Source organism: Leptodactylus fuscus, chromosome 5, assembly GCF_031893055.1.
Source record: "Leptodactylus fuscus isolate aLepFus1 chromosome 5, aLepFus1.hap2, whole genome shotgun sequence".
Taxonomy (NCBI): domain Eukaryota; kingdom Metazoa; phylum Chordata; class Amphibia; order Anura; family Leptodactylidae; genus Leptodactylus; species Leptodactylus fuscus.
Genome location: NC_134269.1, coordinates 77,233,801 through 77,255,936, shown reverse-complemented (window position 1 = coordinate 77,255,936; position 22,136 = coordinate 77,233,801). Strand labels below are relative to the sequence as shown.

The window sequence follows — 22,136 nt, the reverse complement described above, 5'->3', positions numbered from 1 at the left end:
CATTAATTCTGAGTATATAATGATCTTGTGATCCCAGTCACTAGCCCTGAGCAGACATTAAATAATATGTACCCACTTTAAGATATTAGTTTCAGAGAAACTGGGTACCCAGGTGTAGCTCATTGCATACTGTATTATAATAATGTCAAGTTCTAATATATTATGTGATGTCTCTCTATCAAACTCTGTCCTATTTATTAAGAATGGTTATTCTGTTTTTTTTTCTAAGCTCTAAAACAATCAGACACAGCCCTTGTTCCTCATTGTCTTTGACATGTATATTCTTCAGCTGTGAGTGGTGCCTATGATGTGAATGTGCAGAGGAGCAAGGACTCATTTACACTGCCTGATACCTTAGAGTCAGCGATATATGAGGTTGATACACACTAAGTTGTATCTGGTTTTTAACCTGGCCTGTCCAATACAAATTACATAGGAAGAGAAGCATCACTACTGCAATTGCTCCTCTCATAGAATCACGCTTCCAGTTGTTCCTGCCCTGTACATTTTATTTTTTGACAATGCAATGACAATGTTGCTGACAATCGAGAATCGTCTTGTTTGCCTGCTGGTCCTGAGCAGAATTACAGGGGTCAATTATCAGGAATGGGCATTCCTACAAATAATCAAACCCTAGATTTTCCCCAATAATTGGCCCATTTAATACAGCAGCAAAAGCACTGATGCAAATATTTAAAACATAACATTTATTTATATTATTTAAAAAGGTCCCTTCAAACAAGGTCCTCCTATTAAGACCATATTCATGAGTAGTCACAAATACAATAGACTCAAAAACATACACCGCTCAATTCTCACCAATGCAGCAGAGTCAAGATCCGTCTCTCATATAAAGTAATTTAAAACGGTCTTACCAGGGTTGTCTCACAGGTGGGAGAATCAGATAGGGTCAAGGGTCCAGCAAAGGATTTTTACCTGTAATGCCACCTAAAGTTAACCCTCAGAGCCCAAATAACTCCCGCCCTGACAAGGGCAGTCCACAAGGGGACTAGGGATCTATATGTAATATACCAGGGACATATAGGGGCAGCTGTGGACTGCCCTTGTCAGGGCGGGAGTTATTTGGGCTCTGAGGGTTAACTTTAGGTGGCATTACAGGTAAAAATCCTTTGCTGGACCCTTGACCCTATCTGATTCTCCCACCTGTGAGACAACCCTGGTAAGACCGTTTTAAATTACTTTATATGAGAGACGGATCTTGACTCTGCTGCATTGGTGAGAATTGAGCGGTGTATGTTTTTGAGTCTATTGTATTTGTGACTACTCATGAATATGGTCTTAATAGGAGGACCTTGTTTGAAGGGACCTTTTTAAATAATATAAATAAATGTTATGTTTTAAATATTTGCATCAGTGCTTTTGCTTATGTATACTATAATCTGTTGCAATTAGTGTGCTATTTTAAGAGCTGATAAGCACATTATAGCTCCAATTTTGCTTTATTTGGCCATTTAATACAGCCTTACATCCACATGTGTGAGGTTTTGGAATAAGATAAAAAATGAGCAGTCACAACATAGCAAAGTAGTCATAAAAAAAATTAGTATTATTGTGGGAATGATTCTGCGTTTTAACTGGTTGCTATATGAAACAAAGCCAGTTTTCTGGTCAGGAAGTTTTGATACACGAAGCAAAGAGTTTAGTCTATAGCAACAGACCAGAAGTCAGGCTATGTTTTGTAGAACAGATCTGAAAATAAAAGCAGTAGTCTAGGACTGGGTGAGATGTGCATATGCAGGACATCTTCTCATTTTAGGACGAACCGCTACATCTCTATTGAGCCTGAATCAATCTGAAACTTACTATTTCATTGTAGATTTCCTTTTTAGCTTTGCATCATTCTCCTTAAGAGACAGATATTAGTATTCAGAAGAGAAAGTAATAGTGGTGGTAATGTTTGCAAACTTTTGATTTTGCACATTTCAGCTAAATTCAATTCACACTGTCTGTCTGTAAGAGTCAAACATCAGTTCTGAAACATTCATTTGTAGGTGACAACAAATATGGTGGCACTTCCTGTTATCATTTTTGTAATAGACTGCTTGGTCTAGCTTTATATTAAGATTGTTAATTTTAGGCCCCGTTCCCACGGAGTAACGCGCCGCTCATTTAGACACGTAAACACGTGTGAGAGCGAGGCACTTCAAAACAGATCCCATTGACTTCAATGGATGCCGGCTTACGTGCGCTACACATTGAAATCAATCAGAGGCTTTATAACCCATTGAGTTCAATGTGTAGCGCGCGTAAGCCGGCATCCATTGAAGTCAATGGGATCTGTTTTGAAGCGCCTCGCTCTGACACGTGTTTACGTGTCTAAATGAGCGGCACATTACTCCGTGCGAACGGGCCCTTACTTAGTGTATGCAAGATGGGAGGGCATGAGATTCGTAGTCTTTCACATTGCCAATATCACCCACTGAAACCTCTGGCAACATCAAAACAAAGGGGCTTTACAGAGCAGGGCGAGATAATGAAAATGAAAAATAGTTCTAACCATGGTAACGTCATCTATTGATCATTCTGACACATATGGGTACTTTTTTGTATTTTTATAAACTCTGTAAACCCCCTGTAAAAAATTTGCCCAGACAGAAAGGTATCTGCATACTACTATCATCTTCATCTATCAGGTTAACGTAACCAGGCCAAGGGAAAAGAAAAAAGCAGAACATCGTACAGTACTAAAGGACTTCTACAGGGGACAGACAGGGGTGAACCTTCCCCTTTCACCTCCCGAGGCGAACGACAGAAAGCCGCCCCCCCCCCCGGGAGGAGGGGGCGTGATGGAACGGAGGGGATGGGGCTAAGTGAAGGGGCGTGGCTTAGCGGCGTTTGCAGGCAGAGAGCAGGCACGGAGATGACCTGCTCTCTGCCTGAGCGTGAGGCGAGGCTGCTGGAGCAGCGCTGCTCCAGTGGCCTCCCCAATCCACCGCTCGGTGCTAAGCCAGTCCAGGACAGCTTGTCCTGGACTGGCTTAGGTAAGTAAAAATGCCGCCCTCCCTGGGGCCCTAGCATAGCGCCGCCTGAAGCAGTCGCTTCATGTCGCCTCATGGGAGGTGCGGCGCTGGGGACAGATTTACAGCTTCATAAATCACCTTATATACTCTATATTCTACTTATTATCCACATTTTGCTTTGGTATAGTCTTCTATAGAAGAAAAGCAATAAGGCCTAAGGCTGAAGCCCCTCGTTGTGAAAATTCTGCATTTTACAGTACCTGCAAAGTGGATGGGAATCTGGCTAATCCCATCCACACGTTGCAGAAAATAATCTGCAGCGGAAAAGCTGTGTTTGCAAAAAAATCACAACATGTCAATTATACCTGTGGAAACGCTGGCATTTTCTGTATAGTCCACAGAGGAAATGTCTGCAAAAATGCAATGAAAAACGCTTTGGAAAAACTCCAATGCGCTTCCACAGTATTTTGTTTCGCAGCACTTTTTGCTGTGTCTCACTACATGGGGCTTTAGCCTGATTCTGGTGTTTGTGGAAATCTGGGTGTGGATAAACCTGATTGATATTATTAGGACTGCGATCTCATCTTTCTTTGTGTCCTTGAGGGATAATCTATGATGTCAGACATGTATTCCTGTCCTCAGGAGACTATCCTAATCACATTATATCACACAAAGTATTTGCTATTTTCACCATTCAACAACATTTTATAATAAATATACATAAAAGGTGAGTCTTGCGCTGATCCTGAGTTACAGCCTATGTTATAGTCCAGAGCTTTTTGCAATCCAACAGTTTTATGCATTGAATATGTGTATTGATGGACATGCAATATACCTATGCATTTTATAGGAGAAGTACACACCAGAAAGAAATATTCTTATATTTATTGTGAGCATGAACATTTAGGTAGAGGGAGAGGTCGGGGTTTGATTTCACTATAGGAAGTCTGGGTCTTAGACTCCAGGGATATGTAAATGACTGTACAAAAATGTAAAGGTTTTTTATGTATTTTTCAGGAGAAAGATATTGTTATTGAAAAGTCCATTAACATCAGTTCTGTGAAGGGGGGACCAACTTTCATCGTTTCTATCAATTAACTGTCCTCATAGTGTACATATAATATTGGCTGTGCAGAGTATATATTCACCCCATTCAAGTGAACAGAACAAAGCTGTAATACCATGCACTGCCGCTACTAAGTAAATGGTGTGCAGGTAGACGGACCATAGTAAGCAATGAAGAGGCTTCAATGTTTGACTAGGTGCATCTCTCCCTTCATACAGCTGGTTGGCGTAGATGTTGAGAGATGGACACCTATCAATTTGATATTGATGGTTTACTCTAGATAGGCCAGCAATGTACTGATCCCAAAAAAGGAGTTTCAGATCTCTATTAAGATCAGATTTTTTTGTATCCATTTAGAACATCTGGATGCAAAAAGTGGATTCAAACTGATGCAAAATGATGATAATCCCTTTACATGTTTATCTGTTTGTCCAGACATGAAAGTATGATATACAACGTTTTAGGGTCCTTCAAAAAATAAAAACCAGACTCAACATAGACATTGATTTATTGATTGTAATGCTAGGTTCACACCTGTGCCCAATCTCCACTCGGGGATTCCATTCCCCGTTCTGTTTTAAAAATGTGTACAAAAAAATCCTACAAGCGGGACTTTTCTTCCCGCATTTTTCGGGCAGGTAACCATATTTGTAAGCGGATTAGGTTTCCCCTTGGGAACCCCACGAACGGAAACCCAAACTCTGGTGTGAACCTAGCGTACATAGATGACCGTCAGTTTGAATCCTTTTGTGTCAGTGTTTTTGCATCTGTTTTAGGGTAAGTTCACACAGGTTTTTTTGGCCGCCTCAGGTTCTGGAGCAAGAAACGGGTAGCTACTAGAGATGAGCGAACACTGTTCGGATCAGCCGATCTGAACAGCACACTCCCATAGAAATGAATGGAAGCAACCTGGCACGTCCGCCTTGCCGGCGGCTGGTCGCTTAACCCCCCGCGTGTGGCCGCTTCCATTCATTTCTATGGAAGCGTGCTGTGAACGTGCTGTTCGGAACGGCTGTTCCGAACAGTGTTCGCTTATCTCTAGTAGCTACAACTGAATACTAGTGCACTGCACCGGCACCCAGTCGCACACTCCGCTCCGGATTAGGCCCATTGAATGGGCCTAGTCAGGAGGAGAGTGTCTTCAGGCCGAATCGCGAGGCGAATCCGCCTGAAGAATGAGCATCTTGCTTCTTTTTTTCTTTTTTGATTTCAATGGGAGCCGTCTTTTTGGTCAGGATTTTGAGGCGGATACGGCCTCAAAATCCTGACCAAAAAACCCTGTGTGAACTTAACCTTATGCTTATCTTGTACATGGATGTAAAAAAAACTGATCTGAATAGAGCCTTAGTGTGCTTGCTTACAGTCATACAGTGTGTCATTGCAGTGCATTGCAGCTAAAATAAGGATTCAAAACATAATTTTTTTATAATTAAAGAAATATAGTTAAAGAAAGCCTAATTTCTGAAAATGCAATGCTTTTCCAGATGGGGTCACGTAAAACTTTATGCATCTACACAAAGGGAGAAGGCGCAGTGCATTACGCTATACATCTATTAAATAAATCAGCAGGGATTACGTGCAAGCAGCTTATCTTGCCAAGAGCGTCCTGTTGTCTAGAAGCCATTAGCAGCCATGGAAATAGAAGGGAGGAGGTTGGGTCTAATGCTCTCTTTATCTTTTTCTTCCAGCGCACTACTAGAGACTGAACAATGTGTGATCAAACCTTCCTGACTATCCTGTTTGGTCCGTGTTCCAAATGCAACAGGGAAAGACCATTGCGGACCGTTTACATAAAGGCTGTGCCGATCACTGTCTGTTCACTATGTGTGGAATTGGTATGTTCACAATCTAAAACCAGTCATTACAATCACAATTCCAAAACCTGGGGCATAGCTATAGGGGTGCATAGGTCGATACTGGGCCCTGGAGCTTGAGGGGGCCCCAAAGGTCCCTTTGCCATATAAAATCTGACACTTTTCTAAATGACACATGGTAGGTAGGGGTCACATCTCAGATAATGCACAGGGGCCTAGGAACGTCAAGTTACGCCTATGACGAAACCTATACTGTATATGTACATTCAAAAGGAATGCATCTAAAAATGCCATGAATAATGTATTTATTGGCGGTCAGAGCCCCATATATAAACATCTAGCCTCTACTTTCTCTATACCATGTGAAAGTGATGAACTGACATCTGATCCCATGTAGTACTGACCCTTCAATACCTACGCACTATGTACGTTTTTGCCATTTTTTTAAATTGCCCTAGTGTATTGAAAATAAAACTGAAACAACTGTTCTAATAGCCATGATCTAATTCTACAATATTATATATTCATTTCCTATTCAGACCTTGGCCCAGATTTATTATTGTGGTTATGAACAGACACTGTCAAAAATATGGTGCATCTCTGGCACAATGTGGCGCATCTAGTTTGGGCTAAAGTTTTTTGACATGCTAGACATGTGGGTGTAAATTCTCATAATAAGAGGGTATGGCTTAAATGTGCCATGATATAAAAAACGTGTCAAAATAGTGTCAAGGTAGTTGCATCAAAGTAAGCCAACCAAAAGGTGGTATAAACGTAAACTAGACAGTCCAACGATTCACCAGATTTATCATCCATCATATTACTGTGATAAATCTGGTGTATATTCAGACTGCTTTACTAGGTTTGTACTATCTATTAGAAAATCTGTACCCTCTTGTCTACATCTCTCTGTATAGTCTATTGTCACATAGGCGAGGCTCACACATTGTATTAGTGTTAGGGCCCCTTCACACGAAGTATACGCTCGCTGATTCTGAACGTGTAACACGTTCCGAATCAGCGGCGTTAAAACAGATCCCATTGCTTTTTATGGGAGCCGGCATATGTGCGCTCCCCATTGAAATGAATGGGCTGCTTTCTTCCCTATTGCTTTCAATGTGATACGCGCGTATCACTGAGCCACTATGTTGTCCCCTTCCTCTGTGGACTTTCTGCCTCATTATACCTATACAGAAAACACCAGTGTTTCCGTAGGTATAATTGACAGGATGTGATTTACAAAAACGCAACAGTTTTTGAAATCACAGCATTTCCACTGAAGGATTTTTTTTGTGTGCAGTGTGGGAAGGGATTAGCCAGAATCCCACCCACTTTGCAGGTACTATAATATGCTGTAGCATTTTCACAATGTGGGCCCCAGCCTAAGTTATCAACCAAAAAATACATAACCACTGATGTCATGGATACATTGTGCAGTGTAAATTTTGGATTTAGGATGGCATATAATCACACAATAAGCAGTTGGGTATTATTTCTACCATGTATAAGCCGAGGTTACACAGTACATATCCAAGTTCTACTTAGAATCTGATGCAACCAAATCCAACAACAAGACGGAATGTTCTGCAGACAGCAAGTTGTTTTTCAAGAGATGTCTTGGCTGAAACATTGAATAACATAGCTTGTTTATAAAGCTCATTTCACTTCTGTTTACACTGAGCTCACCTACACAACTACTCTATGGTTGGAAGGACAATTTTTGATGCAGGTTTTTTGAGCCAAAGCCAGGAGAAAATCTAAAAGTAAACAATGATATGTCTTCTTCCTTCTGTATCCAATTCTGAAGGTAATTAACAGCCTAATTAACTGTTTTCACATGGATACATCTTATTAGTCAATACCCTCCACAATAATCTTTCAAATACAGATGTATTTGCCTATACCTGTACATGTGTGCCACTAATGGATAACTCTAGCTAGTTATCTGTCACATTCACCTTGGTTCACCCCCAGCTGTTTCAGTTTTGATCAGGTATTGGCAGTCCCCGTAAAGCTCATACACCAATTACACCCGTTTACATACTCAATGTGACAACTGCTCCCTCTCCCATGAAAAAGTCAGCCCCTCCCTTGTTACTAAAGTAATCGAATAATCTTGTTTCATCTTCTCTAAAATGCATCTGTCACCTTGTATTTATTTGAAGTATTCAATTCATTGCCATCCCTTATTTGTTACTATCATCCTACATGGGGCCTCAACCTACAGCTTAAGGCCAGGGCCCCATGTTGTGATATCGCAGAGTTTTGGCTGCTGCGTTATACACTACCTGCAAAGTGTCTGCCTAATCCCATCCAAACATTGCAGAATAAAATCTGCATTCAGAAGAGTGTGTTTTCAAAAACACTCACGTTATTTATTAAATTTGTTAATTCAATAGATTTATTGCTTTTCACAAATAAAAGGCAATACAAACCAAAACATACAATGAATGCAAAAACACAAACAATGCAGACCAGAGTCCACCAAAGGGGAAAACCCCAAAAATGGTAACAGTCAGCGGAGACAAGATAAACGTTATCAAGAGGAATGCTCACGTTGTTGAAAATCGCACCATGTCAATTATACCTACAGAAACAGAGCAGTAAGTCTGCAGAGGGAATCACAATAGAAAACGGTGCAGAAAAAACTGCAATGTGTTTCCAATACAGTTTTATCTGCAGTGTTTGTTTGTTTTTGCTACACTTCACTACTTGGGGCCTTAGCCTGAAGGTTTTTTTCCACAAATAACACTTATCCCTTGCCTGCAAAATAGAGTATAAGTATACTTGTCAACTCTCCTGAAACATCCGGGAGATTCCCGCAAAGAGGGGTGACCACCCAGTATCTCAGAGGAGCAGGCAAATCTCCTGGACCCTGGGTATATTATATGTGAGGTGGGCACTTTATGTGCTGGTCATGTCACAAGAAAAGAGTGTAAGTGTACAGTAAATTTCATGTCCACATCACAAAAAAGTGCCACGGCACGGAATAAAAAGGAGCGCGTCTTATTCCCAAAGTGGGCAGGGCTTTGTAAAAAGAACACCCCTTCACGGCATGCTTTGTATTCCAGGCCTTCTCTATCGCCATAAAAAGTTGACAAGTGTCGATAAGATAATCCTTTAATAGTCCCACCATGAGGAAATCTCAGTGTGATTCTGAGGCACCCCAAAATAAAATAAATGGGGGCCCCTATGTCCTCTGTAAGTGCTACAGGAAGAATACATGGCTACATTCACTTCAGTGGGGCTAATAGCTCCCCGTACTCCGCTATCTCTGTCAGACCCATAAAACTGAAGAGAGTAGTGGTTAGGGTTGAGCGATCGTGTTCGGAAAAGATCGGATTCCGATCGGCGATTGAGAAAATTTCATGATCGCGATCGGAATTCCGAACACAATCTTTTTAAGTGGGATCGAGATCGGTGATTATTTCCCACAATGCTTTGCTACTGGCCAAGTATTGTGGGAAAAGCTAACAATGTGTGAAGGCTCCGCTGCAGTTCCATAGGAATGAATGGGAGCGTCGACAGACAGTCTTAACCTCCTGCGCGCTGGCTGCGTACATTCATTCTAATGGGAGACTAGTTAACATCTCTAGTAGCTACTTACCTGCAGAGATGGCTGGTCCGGTGCCCGGTGTTCTCGTTCTTCTTTGCCTCGCTGCCCCCGCCCCCCAGGTTAGTGTTAAAGAGCTAGGAAGAAGGCGGGGCTTGTGGCTTAGGAGAGTGACGTCTCCCCTCCCAGTACCCGCCCACACTCTTCTAACCCGCCCACACTCTCCTAACCTGGGAGGCAGGGGCCAGCGAGGCGAAGAAGAATGAGAACACCGGGCACCGGACCAGCCATCCCTGCAGGTAAGTGGACACCAGGGGGGACTAAGTAGCCAGAGGATTAAAAAAAATCCTCTGGCTACTTAGTGATTAAAAAAAAATCACTACACAGCGTGGATTCTAACAATTAAAGCGTTCAATTTTTAGATTCCATGCTGTATAGTGAATAGGATTGCTTTTAAAATCCAATCTCCGATTAGTAAAAAAATCCCATTGACTTGCATTGGGATCGGAATTGGGATCGAGATCAGGTTCGAATGAAATCGGATTTCAAAATCGATCCTAAAAAGTCAAGATCGGCTCAACCCTAGTAGTGGTCATACACGCTTACTACTGCGCCATTACCTTATTCTATTCAGTCCTTGTCCTTACATAGCAACAACATATTTTGCAGCACTTTACTAATATTGTCATCAGTATGTATTATAGTGATAAACTTGGTGTATATGAATATATACATATATACACTCTCTTTCTCTTTATATATAAATATATATATTGTATTTTATCTACATTCATACTATATGCTCTGAATATAATATTTAGAAATACAATATATTGTGTATACTGTAGTGATATAATATTATAGTGTATTGTGATGTAATATTGGTGGTAACATGTTGTTAACTAATCTACAAATAGCAAAACATAAGAAAATGCTCTTTTGTATTTGACCAAATAAAGCTATTCTTGTTAGAAAAAAAAAGTCTTGTCTCCAGCCAAGCAGCAGCTGCTCCAGCATCCCTGATAGTGCAGCCATCCCCATCATACACTGCTCCACTTCCACCTCCCTCCTCTCCTCTCCTCCAACCTTCTCTCTCTTGTTTATCTCAAGATGGCAACCGAGGGACTGCAAGAGAACGAGACCCTGGCCTCCCTGAAGAATGAGGCAGAAAGCCTGAAAGGGAAGCTGGAGGAAGAGAGAGCCAAGCTGCATGATGTGGAGTGTACGTATGTCTGTGTCTGTGCATTGTGAGGGATCAGAGCTGGGGACATGACAGGAGGGCAGGCTGATGTCTTCTGTAAGGATCAGATCTGCTTGTAGGGTTCTAGATGTGGAATATCATCCTCACGCCTGCCATGTGTCGCCCCATGCACTGTACCTGACCATTCCTTGTGTGGCCTCACTACTACTTGTTTGCCAGGATTACTGTCATATCCACACGTACATGTCATGAGTCATGCAGTCCAGACTGTTCTATATAGAGGTCTGACTGGTGAATCAGATGGTACTACGCGGAGGGGGATGTTTAGAAATACAATAACAACACAACATAGGCTATTTTATTATATTATCTGGAACAGATGATGAAATTATAACTAATAACTGTGATACATTACCCGGCCACTGCTGATCTGCCCACAAAACACGAGATCTCTTGTATTATTATTATATGTTTTATATTGCTGATCTGTCACCACCATATTCAACAGCACTGTACAAAAGTTGTCACCATTACTTTGATAAAGTAGCAATATGTCATCCGTTCCTAAGGAACATAATACTGAAAAACACACAGTGATGCACAGAGACTAGGAAGCCGCACAGATTTCAACACTAAATTCAAAATTGTATTAAGGCTATGGCCGCAGCAAAAAAGCACTGCAGGAAAACCAACGATGGCAACACATCATGATTTTTCTTGCTGCGCTTTTCACAGAAAGTCTGCAGAGGATTTCTTCAACTATCTGCTCCCGTTATTCCTATAGAGAAGCCACTAGCAGAAAATTCCGCTAGTGGGAAAAAAAAAGCTAGTGGCACCCATTGAAGTTAATGGGAGGCTTTTTTTCGGCGCTGAACATTCAGTGCCAAATAAAACGCCATTTTCCTCTGTGTGAGTGGACCCTTAGGCTTCATTTATGAGACCACAGGTGTGATCACACCATCAAGGTTGACTTTAGGGATACTGCCTACACTGAGGTGATGACATCAGGAAATGGTAGCTAAGTACATTGTCTTATGTGTCCACAGGGATGTTGGCATTTTATAAGAGATGATGTCATTGGAGGGGGTGCATCTAGTATCATAGGAGGGAACGTCCATAATGTCCATGTGTGTTTTTACCTCTCGTGCAAGAGATTCAGGAGGGTAAATAAATCCCTGCATTAGACAAACAATACAATATTTTTCAGTATCGGACCATTGAAGCCAGGATATTTTTGGATCAGTGGAATAGACCAATGGAATTCTTCCTCTTTGCTCATAAGAAATTCTTGGTTGATTATTGTACAATCCAGTAGTTGTAGTGTAAAAAATGGCAAGTGTATGTCCAGGAAGTTTTCAGTCTGAACACAAGTCGATTAGACCTGGTTCACATTTGCTTTTGGTAATCTGTTCGGGGATTCCACATGGGGACCCCCCGAACGGACTACCGAACGCATTGACAAGCGGTGAGCAATGAAAGCACATGGACCCCATAGACTATAATGGGGTCTGTGTGTTTTCCGCGCGGTCTCCGCATGAGTCATGCGGAGAGGAAAGTAGTTTATGATCTACTTTCCTCTCTGCCTGTTCCATGCGGACACTGTGTGGAAAACACACGAACCCCATTATAGTCTATGGGGTCCGTGTGCTTTCTTAAGCTCACTGCTTGCTAATGTGTTTGGTAGTCCTTTCGGGGGGTCCCCATGCGGACTTCCTGAACGGATTACCAAAAGCAAATGTGAACCAGGCCTTAATTAGAAACAGCTGTATTTTATCATAGAAGAGTAAATCTGACATCTAAGTCAAGGTCAAGGCCTGACAAAATATATTCAAGTCTGTGCAACCCAGCTATGGTGCTTTTCAGCTTGTATAGTGTGTACTGAACAAAGGAAGCATGGCCTCTATTATTAAAATAGGGTGCACGTAGTATATCTTAGAGGTACTAGTGACCCATATTATCTTTAGTACTGTCAGTCTTTTCCTTTCACCACATCTTTTTGGAGAGGCTTGCCCTGAGCACATTTCATTGTACATGTAGGTCAGATGGGAATATGTGCACAGCAACAGTAACAGAGGTATTAAAAAGCAGACAATAATAACGTCATATGGCCCAAAAAAGCCCTGTTGTCTAGTGGGCCATGATAAATGTGAAACATAATATGGCATGACCTAAATAGGGGAAAGTTGATGTGAAATTTCCAAACCAGGGTAGTGACAGAGCTTTTCGCTAACAGACAGTTATATGCATTTCAGAAAGATGTAGCAACACATATTCTGCAGGGTTATTCCACCCTAAATATCCTTCCAGACTATAAGATTTGCAACAGGATTTGGCGTAGAATATGCAATTTAAAAATGCCCTGCCCTGCACATGTGCTCCTGGTGGGGAATGATCCAGGGGCTAAAATGTAAAAACTGTTCTGGACACCAATGTGGCTGCATTTACAAACCATTTTGGTTTCTGCTGTCTTTTGAGCTTTGTGGTAATTTTTTCAGACTGTAGCAATTTAGCGTTTCTCTACAAGAACTGAAGGATGCCAGAAAAAATGCCTGGTAAATGTGACAAGATAAAAGAGTGCACCCAAACACTTGTAAAAATGGGTTAACTTGGCATAGGGACAGTATAATGAAAGGTTGTCCCATTTTAGCATGGCAAGCCTCTGGTGTTCAGATGTGCCTATGTATGTAATGTGCTGTGGACACATTAGCTGCAGGTTCATATGTACAGTGAAGAATATAACTAAAAAAAAATATAACATAAAGAGGACACTTCACCACCTACAACAAGTCCAGTTCTTTACATTATGTATTAGCTGCTGCTCCACTGATTCTGGCACAGTTGGATTTCTTTTCTCTAGGCCCCACCATTCCTGAGCAATCAATGCTGTTAATTTTGGCGCCTGATATGCTATTTAGTCTCTGTACTGTCAGGAGGGCGGTGTCAGGCAGAAGCAGACAAGGGGGTGTGATTCAGCGCTCTGACACTGGCGGCCTCTGATTGGAGCTCTGAATGGCACCCCCTGCATGACACCACTCTTCTGACATTACAGAGCTTAAAGTAGTTATCCAGTTTCCAAAAATTATCTGCATCACTGCAATGCTAAATACTCACTATTCCCTTGTGCACTTTTTCTTGGCTTTTTTCTTGCTGCTCCTGTTATTTACATATAGTGAATGTATGAACAAACTACATTTCCCATGGTGTATCTCTCTGCGCACTCCTTCTCATGAAATCACAGGTAATAAATCATTCCTATATCTGAGGTCACAGGTTGCTGTGAAGGTTCATTTGCCACTCACAGGGAACAGGGGTAGTGAGAGCACAACCAAAACATCACAGTATTATGTGCCTCAGATAAGGGAGTGCTTTATTACCTGTGATGTCATTGCAGGGGAGAATGGAGAATTCACAGAGAATGAGAGCAGGGAGATGAATCATGGGAACTGTAGTTTGTTCAGATTCGCTGCATATAAATAACAATGAAACAAGGAGCAGCAAGAAAAATAAAGCTAACAAAAGGTGCCTATGGGAACAGTGAGGATTTAGCACTGCCGTAGATTTGTTTAGAGAGGTTTTTCAGGCAGATAACAGTAACATTTTCTACTAAAATATATTACATTTTGGTCCAGAATCACATGTTCTATGAAATGAGACTAAGTAGTTTTGAAACTGTAGTGACCATTTAAAGGAGTAGCATTTATAGTATATTGACTGGATATGCCTTAAATGTCTGATCTCTGGAAACTATTATGAGAATAAGCCCACCATTCCTAGCAGAGTGATGGCTATCCAGAAATGGATTCTCTTTTGGGCCAAGATAGTTAAGAGAGTTTGCTCAAGTAGTCCTAGTCTATGAAAGCCTATACGACTAGGTCCTCACATAACATAAACATTACACTTTATGGAGGTTATTAATATGCTAGAAATAATAATATAATAATATACTAGATAAAATCATGTCACATTTCTCTGTGTAACTTATTATAACTTATTGCTGTTTTTGTTAAACTAGTTCAGTATCTCTATTAGTTTCAGAGTCATTTCTCAGACATCCGTTGGTGAAACACAGGAAGGATATAAAAGATAAAATACTGTATTGCACAGATCCTTGAAACATTAGGAAATTATCTCATTAAGACTTTCAGTTTAAGGAAGTTTGATTTCCCAACCCCCTACCTCAGTCTTTCTTACCATCAAAGTTGTGAGGTTAGTCTTGTGCTTGGAGGTCAACTAAAAAGCTGGACAGTGCCCAAATGTTTGTCATTGACCTCACAGGTGGCCAATGTCTAGTTTAGGCTTCCTTGGTTGGACACTTTTTCAGTTCTGCCCATATATTTTCTATAGGGTTGAGGCTCTGTGACAATCACTCCTGTATCTTCACTTTAATGACCTTTAGAAGTATGCTTGTCCATTTGAACCCAAGCTTTAACTTCCTAGCTGATGTTTTGAGATATTGCTTTAATATCACACTTTTCTTGCTTCATATTTTCTTGCTTCATAATGCCATATATTTTATAAAGTGCATCAGTCTCTTCTACAATAAAGCATTCTCACGCCATACTGATACCTCATGGTTGGGATGGTGTTCTCTGGCATGCATGCCTCTCCCTTTTTCCTCCACACGTGACGATGGTCTTTATGGCTACATTTTTGTTTTATCAGACCAGAAGATATTTTACAAACTGTAAACCGTCTTTTTTTTTTTTTTTTTTTTTTATAAATTCTTTATTTATAAACACAAAATTAACCAGAAGGGAAAAACAGACCAATACAATAACCAAGTAATGAGCAGGACCAGAAGGGCCCAAAATAACAGAAAGGGCCCATAAACTTAATACTGATTACAGAACATGGAGACAGGACCTCTTTACAACCAACAACTCGTAGAGGCGCCGTCGCCGCTAAAGAGGTCCAGGGGAGAAAGGGGAGTAGAGGAGAGAGCCAAGGGGGACAGAGAGGAGAAAGTAGAAAAAGAAGAAGAGAGGGAAAGTGAGAGAGGACAAAAAGGGAGATAGAAGGAAATCAAAAGGGTGAGGGGTAGGGCCGGAACCAAACCACCCGAGCCTAGCCCATGATATCCCTGTATGGCTGGGACCCCTGGAAAAGGATCCAGGGGGTCCAGGCCTTCAAGAAAGCCTCGTGGGTGTCACGAAGAAACGCCGTAAGGTCCTCCATAGATTGGATGTCCTCTACCTTGCGGAGCCAATGGCGAAGAGACGGAGGGTTGGGAGACTTCCACAGAGCCGGGATACAGGCCCTGGCCGCATTAAGTGTCGAATCGCTGATTTACAATAGGCTCGGCGGGGGATACCAGAAAGGTATCAGAAAACAAGCCGATGTATTAGGAAGAGTAGTTTGAAAGATCTGGGACGTCAAACGATGGACACCATCCCAGAATTAATTCCAGAGCTGGGCAACACCAGAAAACATGAAGGAGGGTCCTCTCCTCCGAACCACAGCGCCAGCAGAGAGGGGAGGCAGATGGGAAGAACTTGTGCAAGATGGAAGGGACATGGTATCATCTAGTAAGGATCTTATAACCCGCCTCTTGGTACTTACAAGCCATAGAACTTTTGTGGGCAAGTTCCAAGATCCTAGAGCAGTCCACATCCGAAAAGGATAGATTGAGATTGGCCTCCCATCTGGATAAAAAAGGGGGTCTGTGGTCCGGAGAAGGGGAAACCAACGCCGTGTAGAACTCCGACAGGGAGTGACGCAGGAGGCCAGAGCCAATACAGGCCTTCTCAAAACCCGTGAGGGGCCTGTCAAAATCACCTGGATCAGGGAAAGAGGAGAGGAAGTGGGAAAGCTGTAACCCTCTCCAGGGGCCGAGGGGAGGGAGGTCCATGTCCAGTTGCAGGTAGAAAAATATCCACAGCAGAAATGCTATAGGACTGTACACAGAAGTAGGTCGCTGTTGTGGTAGGAAATCACTTGCAGTCTATGTGACTGCTCACTAGAAGAATGCTATGTCACTGCTGACATAAAACACTTCCTCCAGGATTGTCAATATTTTAAAAACAACTAATTTAGGATTATTGCCGGGTTACTAAGTGATGAACCTGATAACATCTCACAATAGAATTGTTATGCAACAATTGCGTAACGCCAGATTACTATTGTATCTGGGTGTGAAGAATATTGATCTGGAATGGGTGTGTTATGTTATGTCATAGCCAAACATTGCTCACTTCTTTGCAGTCAGCACTTCTCATCCCTTTATTTTCTATTGTTATTTTCTGTTCTACTTTAAATATAAATTACTCTATTATTTGTTACTTAATTACAATTATTTTGCATTTTTATTAGTGATATTAATAAATTCTTTATGGACACTCGGATCTTTATCAGGGACCTGAAGGCCTCATTCACACATCTGCGGAGAATTCTCTGCTTTTCACAGACAGCACTTCATCTTATCCTTTTTCAGGGGGTGTGTTTTCTATAGTTTATTCGCTTTTCTCATATCAAAAAAGTAGATCAACTCTTTTTTTTTTTTTGTGGACACAGATGTTATCCAATTTCTTCTTCACGAACCCATAGAGTTTTATTGGTATTCGCAAAGCAACAATCACGTCTGAATGAACACAATGCAATGAAGTGATATGTATGGTGTCTGTGAATTGCGGATTTGTGAATAAGGCCTACGGTATGAAATCCTACAAACTAGCCCTGAGATAACCATTCCTATTAAACAAAAGTTAGATTGTATAGAAAAGTGTAATTGCTCTGACTGGATCCCCCCAACAGTGGCAAAAGTGCCAATTTCCTCCAGTTAATTCTAAGACCGATATTGCTCCAGTTATAGATAATGACTCTACTATAAAGGGTAATGTTGTAATTGGGTTTCCCAGATACAACAAAGTGTTATCTGCATTAAAAGACATTTTCTCTACAGAATGAAAAGAATGCCTCTTATCCTACCGCACAGCTATCACAATAGGCTCAATCGTACTTACAAAGAGTAGAGGTGAGATTGGACAGCCCTGTCTCTCTTTAGTTCACACGGGGCAAGGGGGGCTTATTTTGGTCCTCATTTTGACGCAGGAAGCCGCGTCAGAATACAACCAAAATACTCCTGCCGCGACTGTCGCGGCTTCCCGCTCTGGAGTAGGCCCAAATGAATGGGCCTAGGCTGGAGTGTTCTGCCGCAAGGCTGAATCCACCTGAAGAAAGGGCAGCTCGGCATGTTCCCGCTCACAGAAAAAAGTTAGCTAGCGGTCTGCATAGACTGCTGTTGTCAGGGGGTGGATTCTGAGGTGGATTCAGCGCCAAAAGCCGTCCCCTCTTGCCCTGTGTGAATGAGCCCTTAGCTCTATTCACTTTATATTGATCTGTGTACTCTCCATTCACTAATACATGTACGATAGGATCAGAGTACAAAAGCTGAATCCAACAAATAAAAAGCAACACTTGTCATAGTCATAGAAAATGGAATTTCATATAATCAAAGGCTTTATTTTCATCTAATTGAATTCACTGTGGGCATACTGGAGACCAAAAACATATTCACTGAGAGAAGTAAATACATTGAAATTAAACATAACTTTTATTATGTAAAAATGGACTCCATTAAAAAAAAATTAAAAAAAATTAATTGACATGAACCAGGTATGGCTCATTATAGAGTGGAGTAAGTACTGGATCTCCCAAAATACCAAATACCCTCTATATATATATTATTATGGCAGGAAAGGGTGTAAATATTTGCCCCAACTTAAACCATCAAACCAAGGTTTTCCGCATTCCTCAATAATTATTTTATTCTCTTAGTAAATACATTTATTTGCATCTAAAGAGAGAATTGTCTTTCTCGGCCCTCATGTCCAGTTGAAAGTTAGTATATAACCTTCTAAGATTGAAACAGTTCGCTTTCCCCTACATAAAGCCAGTTTTTTTTTTTTTCTTGTTTTTTTTTCACAATTGTCTGATTGACTTTACTTAGTCTAGTGGCAAGGATTTTTAATATCAGTATTTAATAGAGTCCAATAAGGTAGAGCCTTTGTGCTATTCCTGACAAATTTACATGGCAAACTATATTTTAATCTAGAATTGCGGATACGTACAGGATTAGTACTATACTATTATTACATAACCTTGGTAGGCCACAGTCCATCAGGGATGCCAATGTCATTCCATAAATCTTTCTGGTATAATCTGGCATTCTGTCTCTTCTATCTTGACTTTTAATATTTTCATACAAAATAATACATACATTTGGTCATGAACCTTGAAGTTGACTAGTTGACCTTGTTCCAGACATAGCTGGCTGATATTGCCCCATCGCCCTATAACCGCATGACATGCTATTACATCTTGTGATTAATTCTCTCTTCCAGGAAACTGACCTAATACATCATGGGGTTTCTTCCCTTTTATGATTACTTCATTGTTTTTGACATGTAGTACTTGTCAACAACCAAATTAATTTATAGATCTTGTTGACAACCAAATATCACCATTCATGTAAAGTTATATTTCTAAGGCCTGGTTCACATCTGCGTTCGGGTTTTTATTTGGGAAATCCGCCGGAATGAAAACCTATTCACATAAAAATGCGGTTACCTAAGGAAATCCACGGACCCCATAGATTATAATGGGGTCTGTGTGATTTCCACACGAAAAATGCAGAGAGAAAAGTGCTGCTTGCTCAGTAGCGAGGGAGAGGTAGACACACTGCGTTGCCATAATGCTTTGGGTTTGTCAGTAGGAACATGAGTGAAAAAATTCCTTCCACAATGTATTTACACCAGATGAAACTACACTTGTAATATTTAGTGCAAAATGCATCGGGTTATTATTGGGTTAAGTGTAAATGCATATGATAATGAGGTTTATGTGATGGGGGGGACTATATACTGTATTTTTAACCATTCTATTAAGGCTTGCTTTAAGAAATAATGGCTTGCTATGTTAGGCCTAGTTCACACAGGCAGTGGATTGGCGGATTTTGATCCTGATTGTGACGCGACAGTCCCGGCTTCCTGCTCCAGAGTAGGCCCAAATGAATGGGCCTAGTCCGGAGGTTGCTGCCGTGAGGCGGACGCCGGGGCTGAATCAGCCACGGAATCTGCCTGAAGAAAGGGCAGCTCGCTTCTTTAAGCTAGCGATCTACATAGACCTCCATTGTGAGGGGGCGTATTCTGACAACTGGATTCAGCGCTAAAATCCGCCCCCTCTTGCCCCGTGTGAATGAGCCCTAAGAGGTCTAAGACCTGGGTCAGAAGAGGTAATGTCTCATTAGGGAGTACGGTATAGGGACTTAGACCATGTAGGCCCTATTAAGAATTCTGGGTAAGGAATATGCAAATCAGACTTTATTGGTGGAAAAGAGGAACTTTCTCTGGCACAACCTTTTCGATGGTAGCTCCCTATAGATCAACATAGATCAGTAATAAAACCTAAGAACATAATCTCTTATTGCAGGGAAAGGCACATGGGGCATATATGTTGGTGTTACTGTCTGTGTATGTCCAGGATTACAATAGGATAGGTAATGTGAGGTGATAATCTGGTTAACGCAATAAACAAGAGATTTATGATCTGTAGATATAATGAGAATAATTAGTTTTAATGATGCTTTCTTACATATATGTTATTAATGCTGACTGGTTAAATATCAGTACCAAACTATCACTTCCATACTGTACGTCTGCTGGTTTCTCTTCATCTTGACCTGTTTAACCTATCAGTGGTTGACCAACCGATTGTTAAAATGTATTAATGTATTGGGATTTGTAAGATATATAGGGAAATATAGCTCACTGGTTGTACTGTAAATATAACGCCACGTATAAGGTGATGACCACATGGTTTAAAATATTACTACTGACCTGATGGAGATCTTCTTTGATACTACAGTGGTACTTAAGAGATATTTTTATATACTTTTTCCTAGTACACCAAGTGGCTGAACGGGTGGAGTCTCTTGGCCAGTTTGTCATGAAAACAAGGAGGACCCTGAAAGGCCACGGTAATAAAGTGCTCTGCATGGACTGGTGTAAAGACAAGAGAAGGATTGTCAGCTCATCTCAGGTAAATAAAGCACAAACTTACATAATATGGGTGTGACTGAGAATCATGGATAAAAATACTGACAAAATGATGTTTGTCCAGCAGTCAGCAATTGTATGATTCATGTATGTGACGTATTTGTGGTTTTACCAACATTAACAGATGTGGTTCCTTGTCTGTATTATATCACTGGGCAAGAAGTAATGCTAGACAACAAAGTTCTGTATGAGGCTCAGACTGCACGTTGCGGAAACGCAGTGTTTTTTTGCTGTTGTGGAAATGCAACAGAGAAATGCTGCGTTTTACAGTACCAGCAAAGTAAAGGAGATTTCGTTTAGCTGTGTTTCACTACTTGTGGCCTTAGCCTAAGGTTGGTTTCACACAGATGTTTTTTTCTTTTTCCATTTTTGACAACATTAGACGTTTCAGACTATTTTATTAGGTATAAGGAAAATGTTTGTTTTTGTACTGTGTTAGCCAGTGGTTATGAAATATAAAAAACAAAAAAACTTGCAAGTCTTCAGCAGGTGATACCTTTTTTAATGGCTAACTCATAAAGATGACAGAATATGACGTTTCGAAACTTCCTCTGGCTTCTTCTTCAGATATGAAGAGTATTTTATTAGAAATTATGAAATAACCTTACATACTTGGTAATGTTTTTTATATATATTTGCTGGAGTTTATTCACACGGCAGTAGGCTCTGGCCATGGCATTTTTTCAGGTGTTTTCCATTTGATTTCATTACAGGAAAAATTCCAGAAAAAAATAAAAAGGAAAAATGCTGTGTGAATAAAACAAGATGACATAAAAAACACTAAGCAATACAGCCATTTTTATGGCATTTTTTTCCAAGAAAAAAACGCCATGGAAAAACTATGTGAGTTTAAGGACCCATGTAGCAGGCCAGAGCAAAAATGCACTGCAGGAAAAACCACAGCAGCAGTACATTGTGGTTTTTCCCACAGCTCTTTTCACAGAAAGTTTCCAGAGGTTTCCTCTGTGGACTTTCTGCTTCAGCTATACCTATAGGGAAGCTGTCAGCGTTTTTGTAGTTATAATTGACATGCTGTGATTTCCAAAACTGCAACGCTTTTGTAAATCACAGCATGTCCAATGCATGTATTTTACCACACTGTGGGGATGGGATTTGTTAGAAAAACAAAAAACAAAGTTTTAATAAAAGATCAGTTAGTACTATTAATAGGTTAATAAGTGCAACCAAATCCCTTTAGCAGTGTTTTGAGTGATTTCTCGGCTTCTCTGGGAGCTCTTGTCATCTTCTGCTTTTGTTTACATGGGTAGTTTCCCGTTCTGTTTTCCTACAACTACCATGATGTATTGCACTTCACTCAGAGCTGATTAACACTAGCTCCCTCTCTCCCTCCCTGTCTCCCTAGCAAGCCCACCCACTACTAGCCCTTCCCAACTAACTCAACCCACCTCATCATACTTACTTGTCTTCCTGTCCAGATCTTTTGTGCATGGGACATCACTTCCTTCAGG

The 22,136-nt window shown here is 40.9% G+C and overlaps 1 protein-coding gene across 1 annotated transcript in view; it reads left to right on the top strand.

The window, feature by feature from the left end:
- The window catches only part of GNB5 (G protein subunit beta 5), a 38,338-nt gene that overhangs the window by 235 nt on the left and 15,967 nt on the right, over nucleotides 1-22,136 (top strand). The window contains exons 2-4 of the mRNA XM_075273472.1: nucleotides 5,736-5,882; nucleotides 10,525-10,636; nucleotides 20,514-20,650. Of these exons, the coding sequence (XP_075129573.1) occupies nucleotides 5,757-5,882; nucleotides 10,525-10,636; nucleotides 20,514-20,650 (375 nt within the window). The 5' untranslated portion in view covers nucleotides 5,736-5,756. The remainder of the gene's footprint in view (nucleotides 1-5,735; nucleotides 5,883-10,524; nucleotides 10,637-20,513; nucleotides 20,651-22,136) is intronic.